Source organism: Ailuropoda melanoleuca, chromosome 12 (assembly GCF_002007445.2).
Source record: "Ailuropoda melanoleuca isolate Jingjing chromosome 12, ASM200744v2, whole genome shotgun sequence".
NCBI lineage: Eukaryota > Metazoa > Chordata > Mammalia > Carnivora > Ursidae > Ailuropoda > Ailuropoda melanoleuca.
The window spans coordinates 68329629-68343957 of record NC_048229.1 but is presented as its reverse complement, the minus strand read 5'-3'; the positions used below and the strand labels follow the sequence as shown (position 1 = coordinate 68343957).

At 42.4% G+C, this 14329-nt stretch overlaps 1 protein-coding gene across 1 annotated transcript in view; it reads right to left on the bottom strand.

Moving 5' to 3' along the window:
- The window catches only part of HYDIN (HYDIN axonemal central pair apparatus protein), a 363532-nt gene that overhangs the window by 109594 nt on the left and 239609 nt on the right, over window positions 1-14329 (bottom strand). Inside the window, exons 31-38 of the mRNA XM_034638025.1 lie at window positions 12737-12864; window positions 12194-12327; window positions 11834-11964; window positions 11492-11683; window positions 11008-11157; window positions 7661-7900; window positions 2903-3071; window positions 54-233 (exon numbers count right to left, since the gene is read on the bottom strand). Of these exons, the coding sequence (XP_034493916.1) occupies window positions 54-233; window positions 2903-3071; window positions 7661-7900; window positions 11008-11157; window positions 11492-11683; window positions 11834-11964; window positions 12194-12327; window positions 12737-12864 (1324 nt within the window). The remainder of the gene's footprint in view (window positions 1-53; window positions 234-2902; window positions 3072-7660; window positions 7901-11007; window positions 11158-11491; window positions 11684-11833; window positions 11965-12193; window positions 12328-12736; window positions 12865-14329) is intronic.

Genomic DNA, 14329 nt, shown 5'->3' with positions numbered 1-14329 from the left:
TCCCACGTCTGCATAGAGAGAACTGGTACCAAAACATTAAAATGCTTGTTTACTTTGAAACATTATTTTTTCCAGGCTTTCCTCATCTTCTTCTTCATCTGGGTAGGTCTTGGACTCGACCATAGGAAGGTGCCACTCTTCCATATTGGATGTGACTGAGATCCCTCGGGTCAGTGAGGTCCTCTTTGTACCGGCCGAGGTTCCCAGATCTGACAAGTGCCCATCTTCCTCTTCTGCCAGAGACCCAAGGACGAAAACACACATGGGGAAGAGTTGGGAGGGGGACAAGGGAGATGGGGACAGAAAATGAAAGAGAGACAAAGTGGAGAATCATTGACCTGCTCACCATCACCCTGGACATGCCAACCCCAAGAAATAAGAATGGCAGTCAGTTGGCTATTAAGAAGTTTCTCTGCCCAGAGTGTTTCTACATTTTAACATTAAAAAAAAAACACTAAAAATTATACAGTTGCCCCAGGAAATTTAGAAAACTTGGAAGAGCAAGAATTATAAAATTCATATGCAAAGGAGACAGAAAGACAAAGAAATGGTGACAGAGAAATTGCAGCTGCATTTTATGATACCAGTACAGGAGAGCTCCAACTTCTCAGGTTGTTCCTTTCTCATTTTTCAAAGCTTAACTTGGGATCATAGTGTATATTCCAATTTGTAGCCTGTTTTCCCCCTTAATTTGTCATGAACATTTGTCCATGGCATTGCTAAGCACATCTACCATTTTGTCTGCCCAGCACCCTCCCCACTGCTACTGTCCCACAGTTCCAATGGGGGCACTGGGCTGTGATAGCACGAAATGACCCCATTTACCCCAGGGGCCCAAGACATTGATCCTGGGAGTCATAGGGCATTGACATCTGAAGTGGAGAGATTGGAGTTCTCCTGTGACTGGCCTCGCTGGCCATGGTGTAGGAAATAGGGAGGACAGTCTGCACATGACAGCAGAGGGAGCAGAGGCTCAGAGAAGCCCTGGGGAAAAGTAGAGTATGCACCTCCCTGGCCCCTTCGGGACCTCTGAGCCCTTGTTCTCCACTACCTTCTAATGGGCCAAATGAAAAAATGAACCTATAACTATACTGTTGTAAGGATGGGGACAAAAGTGCCAGGGCCACTCTCTGAGGTCATGATGCCCTCAGTACCTGGCAGCCCCTGCAGCTGTCTGCCCCAGGCCATCAGGCAGCAGGTTTGAGTTTCAGTGTCTCTCCTCCACCTCCTTCCTGACCCCAGGGCTCTCAAAGACAGGGCCTTGTTTCATTGATCTGTTTACCAAACTTAAGCTCCGTTCTTGGAACATACATTGTGGGTGCTTGTTACAGGCTTAATTGGTTCCTCTAAAATGTGTAGGTTGAAATCCTAACTCCCCAGTACCTCAGAATGTGACCATATTTGAAGATAAAGCCTTTAAAGAGGCAATAAAGTTAAAATGAGGTCATACGGTTGTCCTACTCCATCCACACTCCAGTATGACTGGTGTTCTTTAAGAAGAGATTTGGACACCCAGAGGGAAGACCATATCAACACTAGGGGAAGACGGCCATCTACAAGCCAAGGAAGGAGGATCAGAAGAAAACCCTGCTGACACCTTGGTCTTAGACATTGGGTCTCCTGAATTGTGAGAAAATAAACTATTGGTTAAGCCACCTCGTCTGTGGTCTCTGTGATGGCAGTTCTAGCATCTGAGCACTAATGGTGCTCAATGACGCTGACCAGGAGATGGCGGGGAGAGGTAGTCTTCTCTCATCTTCTCCTTTTAGGACAAAGTAGCATTCTCTGACTAGTTTCCCTGAGAGGCAAGATAAGCCCAAGAGTGGGAGAAAATGGACTCCATGCAATTCATTCATTCACTCTCACAGCACGTATTTATTGGGCACCATGATGTATCAGGTGCTTTTCCACGCTTTGGGTTTACAAGTGGGGAATGTATGATCACTGCGTTTATGGGGACTTCTCATTTGGGGGGCAGACAGGTATGAAGAAAACAATTACACAAGTGATGACTGTTACACAGAAAAAGAGAGCAAGTCCCAGCAGGGAGGGCACATTTACAGGATGAGGGCACGGTAAGCAGGAAGGAGAAGCGTGCATCATGCCACAAGTCATCCAGCAGGAGTTGTGATGCTCAAGGGCACCCAAGGGAACCCATGGGTGGATGATGGGGTAGCTCAGGGACACTGGGCCAGAAGGGGCAAGTTATAAGAGCACAGTCCAGCTTTATGATTGGGGTTTGGCTTTGAGGACCATGGAGGGCCAACCTCTTCCTTGTGTGAGCCCCTACTCTCTCTTTTAGGGCAGCAAGTTATAGCCTGTGTGAGGTGTTACTGCAACACCTGGGCATACACAGAAGCTGTGGAACATAGTGGTTACCACCAGACTCCGGAGTCAGAGAGATCTGGGCTTGGATCCTGATTCTACCCCTTCAAACTGTGGACCTGGCCTCTCAGTGCTTTAGTTTCTCATCTATATGTATAAAGCCCTCAACACAGGGCTTGGTATCTAGCAAGTATTTTTCTATACTACATTCAGATGGGTTTTTTAAAAAATTTATTTAAATTCAATTTAATTAACATACCCTGTATTATTCATTTCAGAGGCAGAATTCAGTGATTCATCAGTTGCATACAACACCCAGTGCTCAAATGCCCTGCTTAATGCCCATCACCCATTGTTTTTAAGGCTTAACTCCCCACTAGACTCTTGTGAGAGGAGAATGCATCCCTGTCTCCGCATTCACACAGCGGAGATTAAGGGTTAGAAACAAAGTATGTGAGGTGCCTAGCATGTGACTGGCACCTGGCAGGTGCTCAGGAACCGGCTGGCCTCCCAGCTGGGATACATCCAGGGCGCCAGGGCAGGGCCGGAAGCCGGGCTCTCGGCACTGAGCTCTCACCATTTTCCTGGACCAGACTCTCCAGATACTTGGCCTTCATCTGCTCCTCTTTTAACCGCTTCATCTCCGTAAAGTACTCGTACAGCTCTTGGGGCAGCTTCTCCCCGGGGACGCAGGGGGGCAGCAGCAGGGTGTTGTAGGAATCATAGCCCTTCACCATTCGCAGGATCTGCAAGAGGAGGATGGCAGCTGCTGTCGGGTACCTGGAAGCTTCCTCCTGACAGCCCTCAGAGGGTCTGCCGACCCACCTTGTAAGACCTTGGCTCCTGCCTGAGGCTGGGGTGTCTACCGTGGGCCTTTGGAGAGGTCTAAAAAGTAAGGTCGGCCCTGAACCTGGGGATATAGGATCTTGATTTTTGCCCCATTTGAGCTTGGGCATTTCACATGTGGAAGAGAATTTTCCTCTTGCTTTACAAATAACATATACTGTTTTTCTTTTTTTTTTTTTTTCATTGACAAAGTACCGAACGCCATTATCCACTTTGAGTGACACGCTCTTGAAAAATCCTGTGATGAGCAATGTTATACAAGGAAGGTGGCTGTCTCATAAATAGAGGATCCAGGGAAAAACTGGTAAAATGGTATTAAGTGTGTGTGTGCATGAATGTGTGGGGGAGGGGTGGGGGTTAGGGAGGGAATGTGTTTTAGGGTTGTCAGATGAAATACGGGATGTGCAGTTTAATCTGAATTTCAGATAAACGACAAATAATTTTTTCAGTATAAAAATGTCCATATAAAATATGTCCTATGTTTTTTTATCTGAAATTCAAATTAAACTGTGTAACTTGTTCTTCTTTCTTCTAAATCTGGTAACCCTAGTGTGTATGTATATTTATAAGACACAGTACAATAAAGTTCTAGAAAGCAATTGTTTCCTATACGGCCTAATTTATGTGAAAAATCTGTTTTGTTGAGTAACCTTTCTTTCTCCAGGATCACTATTTTTAGTTGTGTGAAAAACCACTGTTAAGAAGCTCATTCTAAAATTTATATGGAAGAACAAAGAGCTAAGAATAGTTGAAACACCATGTATGTTAATTATACCTGAATGTAAAAAAGTGGTTTTAAAAAAAAAGAGTTGGGACACCTGGGTGGCTCAGTTGGTTAAGCTTCTGCCTTCAGCTCAGGTCATGATCTCAGGGTCGTAGGATCGAGCCCAACATTGGGCTCTCTGCTTGGCAGGGAGTCTGCTTCTCCCTCTTTCTCTGCCCCTCCCTCTGCTTGTGCTCTCTCTCTCAAATAAATAAGTAAAATTTTAAAGAAAAGAGTGTTAGAACACTAATGAAGAAGAATAAAGAGAGAGGATTGCCCTACTAGATATTAGGACTTTTAAAGCTGGAGTAACAGACAGCATGGGATTGATATTGGGAGAGACTAACTGACCCGTGAGATGATTTGAAAATGAGAGCTTAGAATAGACCCATTCGTTTACGGACCATTGATACAGGACACAGCTGGCATGACAGGACAGTGGGGAAAGGAAGGAATATTCCAAAGACTTAGTAACGCAGACACACAAAGGCCTGGCCAAATTGCTTCAACTGGGACAATTCTGAAGAGCCAGCCCAGCTTTCTGTGGGGTCCGCTGAGGGCTCCACTATAATCCCATCACAGCTCATCTCTCTGCCTAGGTCTACTTGCCTTATTCTTTCCTGGTGTTTCTCCTGAGAGTGTTCCCTGTGAAACTTGCATGCCCATCTCAGAGTCTTAGATTCTGCTTTCCATTGAACCTGGTCCACAGCAGAGGATGCGGTGCCAACTTAAGCCATTGAGCATTTCATGAATACCTAATGAAAAGACTCCCTTCCAGGGGGATGAATTCCCATTCTGCGAAAAACTTCTAGAGGCAGAATCTAAATTGGGCAGAGCATAAACACTAGATATAAAGAAGACAGAAGTCTCAAAGCCTGAGTTGGGGGAGGGTCTGGAGGAAATAGAACCACCTTGGCTAAGCCATTCCTAAATTCCTGACCCACAGACGACATGAGATAACAAGTGTTTATTGTTTTAAGTTGCTAAGCTTGGGAGCAATCTGTTTTGAAGCCATAGATAACTAATTAATATACAATAAAAAAACTAAGCATCAGACTTCATGGACAGCATAAGAGAAAACGATGGAGCAATGCATTTAAGATATTCAAGTGCAAATGTGAGTGAAATGTCTTGTATCCAAGCAAACCTAACTTCAAGCATAAAAGCCACAGACAGTTACCAACATGTGTGTACTCAGGGAATAGTGTTCTCATGACTCCTTCCTGAGGAATCTACTACTGACCACACAGTGGTGACTGGAGAAGCTTCTTCACAAGGACTAGTGTTGAACATTGAATACATGTAAATACAGAACCAAAACTAAGGGACAGAAATTAGGTTCTGACATCCTCATGTTGTAAGCTCTGACATGACAGACACAATACAAGAAGCAAAACATGAAGGGAGTGCACCTGAGATGATTACGCAGTAAGCATTAATTGAAAAGAATATCCCTTTAAATTAGAGGGTGGTAAGGAGAGAGAAAAAGAGACTAGTAGCTAATTTCATAATTGCTCACAGTAGGGAACTAAAAGGCAGTCTCTAAAAACTTGATTACGTAAAAAACTAAGGATAAACTGTATGGTGACATAACATAATAAAAAATTATTATAAAATAAATAAATTTAATTAAAAAATAAAAATAAAAAGTTGAATACTAAGGGTATTAGGTAAAGGGGTAGTTTATACAGCTCAGCCTCAAGGTGGCAGAGCAGGGTAGAGATAGTAAAAACAGGCTCGGATATATCAGTGGAACAGAACAGAGATCCCACAAATAGATCCAAATGAATATAGTCAACTGACATTTGACAAAGCAGCAAATGCAAACATTTGTGAGCAAAGATAGTTTTTCCAAGAAACAATTGCAGACCTGGACATCCAGATGCAAGAAACCTAGATGGATCTGACACCTTTCACAAAGCTTAAAATGGATCATAGGCCTAAATGAAAAACATACAGCTATAAAACTCCTAGAAGGTGCCATAAGAGAAAATCCAGATGACCCTGGGTGTGTTGATGACTTTTTAGATACACACCAGAGGCACAGTCCATGAAAATAATAATTGGTGAGCTGGATGTCATTAAAATTAAAAACCTCTACTCTGCAAAAGACCATGTCAAGAGAATGAAAAGACAAGTTACAGAATGGGAGAAAATATTTGCAAAAGATACATCTGATAAACTTCTGTTATTCAAAATATGTAAAGAAGTCTTAAAACTCAACAATGAGAAAACAAACTACCCGATTAAGAAATGGGCCAAGGACCTTAACAGACACCTCACCAAAGAAGATGTACACATGACAAATAAGCATATGAACAGATGCTCCACATCACAAGTCATCAGGGAAATGCCAATCAAAACAAGATATGACTACATACCTATTAGAATGGCCCAACTTCCTACTTCCAAACATTGACAACTTCTAATACTGATGAGAATGAGGAGCAACAGGAAATTTCACTCATTGCAGGTGGGAATGCAAAATGGTCAACCACTTTGGAAGATAGTCTGGCAGTTTCTTATAAAACTAAACATACTCTTACCACATGATCCAGCAATTGTACTGGTTTGTACTTGTCCAAAGGAGATAACAATTTATGGCCACACAAAAATCTGCACATGGATGTTTATGGTAGCTTTATTTATAATTGCCAAAACTTATAAACAACCAAGACGTCCTGCAGTAGGTAAGTAGATAAATAAACTGCTATGTCCAGACAATGGAATATTATTTAGTATTAAAAAGAAATGAGTTGTCAAGCCATGGAGGAAACTTAAGTGTTTATTACTAAATGAAAGAAGCCAATCTGAAAAGGTAACTGTATGACTGCAATTATATGACATTCTAGAAGAGGCCAAACTGTGCAGATAGTAAAAAGATCAATGGTTGCCAGAGGTTGGGAAGAGGGAGGGATGAATAGGAGAACACAGAGGATTTTTAGGGCAGTAAAAATACTCTGTATGATATTGTAATGGTGGATACATGTCATTATACATTTGTCCAAACCCACAGAATGTACATTAGAGTGAACTCTAATGTGAACTCTAATGTAAACTGTGGATTTGGGGTGATTATGATGTATCAATGTAGGTTCACCAATTGTAACAAATGTACCATACTAGTAGGGGATGTTGATAATAGAAGAAGGTATGCGTTTGTGGGGGGCAGGTTCATATGGGAAATCTCTGTAACTTCCCCTCAATTTTGCTGTGAACCTAAAACTGCTCTAAAAAATAAAAGTCAAAAAAATTACATAGAGGGACAACTGGAAAATATGTAGCCCAGAACAAAAAGAAAAAAAAAGTGGGAGATTTAAACCCTAACATAATTTTATTAAATGTAAATGACCTAAATACATCAATTAAAGACAGAGACTGCCAGAGTGTTTTTTTTTTAAGACCCAATTACATGCTGTTGACAAGAAATTCACTTCAAATATAATGACTGCTGCATATGTTCTTTGCTGTTTGAATTTTAACCATGAGCATGTATGAGTTTTTCAATTAGCTGTTTAAAATGGGTAATGAGATCGCAAAGAAGCAATGAATTCTGCTCAGATCAAGGGAAGTAGGTCAGGAAAGGCTACAAAGTGAACTTTAAATTGACAAGGAAGGGTTTAAGGGGAAGAAGGGGCAAAGGTGGGGAGGAAGTTGTCCACACTGAGGGAAGAGCAGGGCCCAGCAGAGGGAGGAAAATGAAATTTGGTTTTGGCCTCTGCTCACCTTCTCTTCTATGAGATACTGCTGGTCAAATTCTAAGGAGTAAAATTCAATGGGATAGTTGCAGGGATTCTTCACCACCACCTCAGCCTCATCTCCAGGTGCATGAGGCAGCAGTGGCCCCAGCTCCAGAACCGAAGGATTAAACTCCAAGCGTGGCTCTAGACCTTGCCCCTGTGCCAGCAGTGTAAGCTTCTGGGCACTCTGGGCAATCTGGAATACCAGGGTTTGGCTGTAGAATTTCTGGAAGGCATAAAAACAAAACAAGCATCTTAACTTTGTTTTTTGTCTTGTGCAATGTAAACTTGAAAACCACTGTGGGGACAAAACTGATGCTCCTTAGATTAAGAGAGAAAACTTTTTACATAAAATTGCATGAGAACAATTTATATGACTTTATTAATACTGGGTATCCAGCATGCCAGCCACTGTACCAAATGCTTCATCACTTGTAGAAGGCCGTTGGATGTCACATTTGTATCCTTCAGACCCTCCAGTGTGCTCAAATGGGCCCCTATCTGCACCTCTGAGCTCTTATTTCATGGGCCTTGCTGCCTATGGGCAGGGCAGGGCAGAAGTGTTGGGATTAACATCTGGGAGCAATCCTCAACCAATGACTCAGGAACTACCACATAAATGCCCCAGGTCCCTTACTCTTGGGAAGGGATAATTCTGAAATGTGCATTTTTGTCTGTTTCCTCAGAGTTTCCCAGTAGGATTATGTTCCAGTCTCCAAGGCAGCTGGCTCACTTGCATACCTTATTAGCTGCCTTCCTTTCCCTAACCACTTTATACCACTCCATCAGTGTTCCCTACACTTCCCAATTAATCTGCTTGCACTTGAATCCTCGTCTCCAAGTCTGTTTCTTGAAGAATGTGAATTAACATATTTCTATTATTTGAAGATATAGTTAAGCAGCAGGTCAGGGATGGTCAGCTGGGGCGAATGCCCCAGTTTATCAGATATAATTACAGTCTGAACACTAATTGATAGGGATACCAGCTATCCTAATCTGGTTTTACTGGGGAACCTATTAAAAACGTGGATTCACAGGCCCCATCCATAGAGATACTGACTTGATATGGACAGGGTAAGGCTGGGAAATCTGCATATTTTTTTTAAAGATTTTATTTATTTATTGGACAGAGAGAGACACAGTGAGAGAGGGAACACTAGCAGGGGAAGTAGGAGAGGGAGAAGCAGGCTTCCCCCTGAGCAGGGAGCCTGATGTGGGGCTCGATTCCAGGACCCTGGGATCATTACCTGAGCCGAAGGCAGAAGCTTAACGACTGAGACACCCAGGTGCCCCGGAAATCTGCATTTTTAACCATATGTCCAGGTCATTCTGATAAAGTTAGGCTCATGGCTTGGGTTTGGAGACCATGATTGGCTTCACGATTTGAAGAGCTCCTAAGTATCGTAGCTCAAGAAGGAAAATCAGATGGGGCGCCTGGGTGGCACAGCGGTTAAGCGTCTGCCTTCGGCTCAGGGCATGATCCAGGCATTATGGGATCGAGCCCCACGTCAGGCTCTTCTGCTATGAGCCTGCTTCTTCCTCTCCCACTCCCCCTGCTTGTGTTCCCTCTCTTGCTGGCTGTCTCTATCTCTGTCAAATAAATAAAAAAAATCTTAAAAAAAAAAAGAAGGAAAATCAGATGGATAGAATGTGGATGGACATACATACACACCCAGAAAATATTGTTGGAGACAGTAAGAGAATGAATTATTGGCTAAAAGGGTTTTCTATATGGTTATGGACTTAGTACTTTCTGATCCAAGCTTCTGTATTTTAATTGCTTTTTATGGAACTATTTCTAAGACATTTTATTCATTTCCTGTTTTCTAACAGAGTATTTTGAACATCTATTACAAGATCAGTGATTTCTCCTGTGCTGCTAATGCTGAAGGAGATAGAGATGTGGACTGTGTGGGTTGCAAGGCTAATCAATTCCTTGTATATAGCCAATAAATTGATCTCCCAGTTGGTGGAAACATTTTATTAACTTAAACAGTTCCAACTCAACGTTTATGGAAACACCTGAATAAATCTTTTTTTTTAAATTATTTACTGATATGTCCTTCATTTAGTAAAATAACAAAAAGCTAGGCAACCCTGATGATAAACCATCTAACAGTCTTAAGACTCTAAGAAAGACAAACATATTAACTCTCTTTTCTTTTCAAAGAAAGGTTGATTTTGATCATGAAAGAAACCGGGGTTTTATTTTAGAATCAGATAGGAAGTTATTCTCTTTCCTTCTTTCTCACTGCAGACTCTTCAGCATTTCTTCAAAGCATTTCCATTACCAGGAAAATGGGCGTTAACTGTAGGTAGTCTACAAAACCCACATTGATTTTTTTTTCTTTTAAAAGAATAAAGGAGAGAAAGACATCTCCCTAATGCCTTAGGCTTTGAGCACAAGTCTTTCCAGCTAACCTCTTGAGATCCTCTCTGGCTGTAGGATTTTATTTTTACTGTGTTCTTTGCTAATGCCATTCAAAAAAGGAGCATCTGTGTGGCCCGGGGAGTACATCTACCAGGAAGTACTTTCTATTATCCCAACTACTCATGATAACAGTAAACAGTTATTTAGATACTCGCTACACATAGAGCAGTTTGCTATGCATTTTATTCATATTAATTCATTTCATCTTCAAAATAACCCTAAGAAGTAGGTATGGCTGGTTGATACTGTCTTAGCTGAAACCCTAAGAGCCAGATGCTTTCAAATTCAGATTTTTAAAAAGGTAAATGTAGTGCACAGACCCTCTGTTGCATAATATGCTCAGCAGGGGCTGGGGCAGGTCCCCTAAAATCAAACACGAATATTTCCGCAGTTTCAATGTTTGACTCTGCAAACTAAGTAGAATAAATAAAGGTTAAGTAGTGTCATGTCAATTCAGATGAGGTTTTTCTACCAAATGAATTTGGGTCTGAAATTTACGAAATTTTTCCCCCGGTTTCTGGAGCCTATTGGATTTTAGAATTGCAGTAGGGGATTTTTGACATGTGATATTATTTTTCATTTTATTGATGAGCAGACTGAGGTTTAGAGGCTAAGTAATTTACTCAAAGCCATGCAGCCTCTAAGTACAGAAGAAGAAGGCCACTTACCCAGGTCTGCCGATAAAAGTCCATGTGCTAGATAGATCTGATTCTGGAGCTGGTGCTCTTAACTACCAGGTCACACAGCTCCCACACGAAACAAGCACTTGATGTCCTTATCACAATAGTGAGGCCAAGGTCACTCAGTAATTCCCTGGCACCTGCCTCATCAAGTATGGCCTTTGAGGAAAGCTCAAAGAGACCCAGAGCATCTGAATGGAACCACATTTCTTTAAAGCTTACCTCTTCTTTAGGCATGAATTTCACTTGCACATTGGACCTCTCCCCAGGATCCAAGACCCCAGATGTGGGCTGGATCTCAAAGATGCGTGTCCTTGGCTTTAATTCAGTATGTAGTCTCCGTCTTAGGTATTTCGGCATGTGTTTCTCCAGCTGGTTATTAGGTATTAGACGATTAGATAATCTACTATGGAAAACGGATTTATTCCATCCTCCACTTACTCAGCCTCCATTTACTGAGTCCCTCCCAGGTGTCAGGGAACGTGTAGATACCAGGGCTACAGAGAGGAGTAAGACATCCACCAGAGAGCGGGGCCTGGTAAGTCCTTGAATGCAGGGCTAAGGGTCTAGACTGTATTTAGGAGGCAATGGTTGTCACAGCAGGTCTTGAGAGAAGATGGAAATAATGAAAAAGCGAAGACATAAAAGACAACTCTGGCCTAAATGGAGATGGAAAATGGGGACCGATGGGCCACAACTCATTTACCTTGTTGACTGGCTTATGGCTGTGGATGAACCATTCACAAGGGACTTGGAGAGGATTAGAAAACTGAACAGTTTCCACGAGGCACTGTCCACACTGAATTGTGGTGAACTCGACTTTTCCACAAGACAGTGTCATAGTGGGAATGGTCACCTTGGCTTGGAGACAGATGTGAATTGTTGGCCCTCCAACCACCTAGAATGGGCATAAAGTTCCTGTTACCATGTGGCATGGGGTTGGGGGAAGACCCGTGGCTCTGAAATGGTAACTGGATCATCCTAGGGGTAAAAGGCAAGCAGAGCTCGTAGTTGGGGACGACGAGCTGGGCCCAGCATTGCATCTTACCTTGATGGGCAAAATGACCTCTTTGTTTCCAACAGGAAGACTGGCCCCTTGTGGGTCAAATTTCACTTCAAATGTTTCCGTTTCACAGTAAGGCAGATTCTTTACTCGATCTAACTCAGTACTGAAGCCTGGACCAAGACAAACAAAATTTCTTTGTGGGAAAGGGAAATGGCAAACGAGCTGCTGTAGGTAGAGCCCTTCTGGGACAGGATAACCATTCCAAGTCTCAGTTAATGGCCCAAGAATTCTTTCAGCTGATCCCAGAAGCAGCACGAATATGACTCCAGAAGAACAGTACAGCTGGGCACCTTGTTAGAACTGACAAGTGCAAGAGGAAAGGGTCTCCCTCGCCTGGTTACCTGTGTCGGAGGACACGCTTTTCCGCGTGGAAGGACACTGGGAAGTGACTGGTGTTGGTGATCTTGATGATGTGTGTTCGGATGTCACCAAGGATGATGTAGCCGAAGTCCAGGATATATTCTGGCAGTTGGACTCTGAAACAGTTAACAAGCTCTCTTTACCAGTCACTTTCCCAAAAGAGCGATTGTGCTGTTCTCATCTATCTCCTGTCATAATTCTGTCCTCAGGAGAGGAGAAGAACCACCCTCCAGACAGGAGACTAGGAATAAGATACTACTCTCTCCACCCCACTGCTGTTTCAGTCATTATCTCAAAACACAACAGCATGGGCCCTCAGGAACCTCAAACCCAGCCTCTCCATTAGGCAAAGCCAGAGGTTTCTGACTTTCAGAGGCAGAGACCTTCCTGGTTGCCTGGATGCTAGAGGATGGCAGATACAGGAGGCAAGTAGATCAACCATTAATTTAGGCGACAACATTCTGGTGGGTGACAACATTCGCTCGGCTGCCCTCTGAAACAAGCCCAACACAGAAGGACACTCACTTGGCTAGTTTGCGACGACTCCGATAGCTAAAGTCATCTGTGGAATCGGGGATAATTGTTTTCTGATGTTCAATGGCATAGTCTTGGACTATAAGTCGCTCTACTTCCATCTGGAGCTGAGGACTTAACTGGAGTAAGAGAGGACAGCAAGTGAGAAAATTCTTCTAGAACATGCATTCTCAATGGGGGCAAATCACCTCTATGAAGGAAAGAATTGCTTCATGGAGGGGGAAATGAAAAAATTTTAGATATTACAGTGATCTGTGGCCTTCCAAAGGGCCGCGGTACATAAACAGATATACAGTATATTTGCGGTATTAAAATTTTCAGGGGGGTGGTGGGTGGGGTAAAGAAACTGGCATATCCACACCATGGAATAATGCTCAACGATGAAAAAGAAAGAACTATTGATAGTGATGGATCTCAAGGGTATTACACTCAAAGAAAAAGGTTACATACTGTATGATTCATAATATTCTTGAAATAACAAAAGTATAGAGATAGAGAACTGGAGTGGCTGCCAGGAGTAAGGGATGAGAGACTGGGGGCGGCTATGAGGAAGTAGCTTATAAGGCCAAATACAAATGAAAAATAAGAGGTTGAATNTATAAGGCCAAATACAAATGAAAAATAAGAGGTTGAATTCTCCTTAACGAAAATAAGGGGCGAGACTTCTCCCCACTCCCTTTCCTTAGAACAATTACTTTACAAAACTTGTAAGTTCTTTCTCCGTGTTTCTGAAATGCATGTAAATCTTTTTAAAGCAAACATAAGCCTCTGGTCAGCTTTATCACCTAGGAGTGTCCTCTTCAAGGCCCCAGGAACCTTCTCTTCAATGTGTGATCATCAAGTAAGATAGAGATCCCATCTCCCAGTTTCTGTGAGAGGCTAGGAGCCTGACTTCAGAGGGCCCTGTCCTACAAACATGAGAGGTTTCCCTCTGGATAAAGCCAATTGTCCAACACAGATGGTCACCCCGATGACCATGTGAGTTCAGGAGGAATGATGTGTGATGGATGGTGCTGTCAAGTTCTCTTACTTGCGGACTATAGTTAGTTATAGTTCTTACTTAAGGACTAGTTAGTGTTTACCTCGAGAACATGTATGTAATGGGTCGTATGTTTAGTTATATAAAAGGCTGAGTTTTCTTTCTGTCTTTGCAATCTCTTGGTGAACTGCCTGTAATGCGGATCACATTCTGGTTTAATGCTTATTCAACAATAAAATTGTTTTCTTTCTCTTCTCCTGCTGTGGAGAGATTTTCTGGGTTGGAAGGAAAAATTGTTTTTAATTCTATTTCCTCAAGCACAAGGGATCTTTGTGGTGGTGGAACAGTTCTGTACCTTAATTGTGGTGGGGGTTACACAAACCTACACAGACAAAAAAATCACATGGAACCACACATACAAATGAGCACGTATAAAATTGAAATCTGAATAAGCCCTGTGGCTTGTACCAACGACGATTTCCTAGTGTTGAGATTGTTGTACCACATCTTACAAGTTATGTAAGACGTTACCATTGGGGAAAACAATTTTTTTTTTGGCCACATCCTGTGAATCTATAATTATTTCAAAAGAGAAAGTTAAAAAA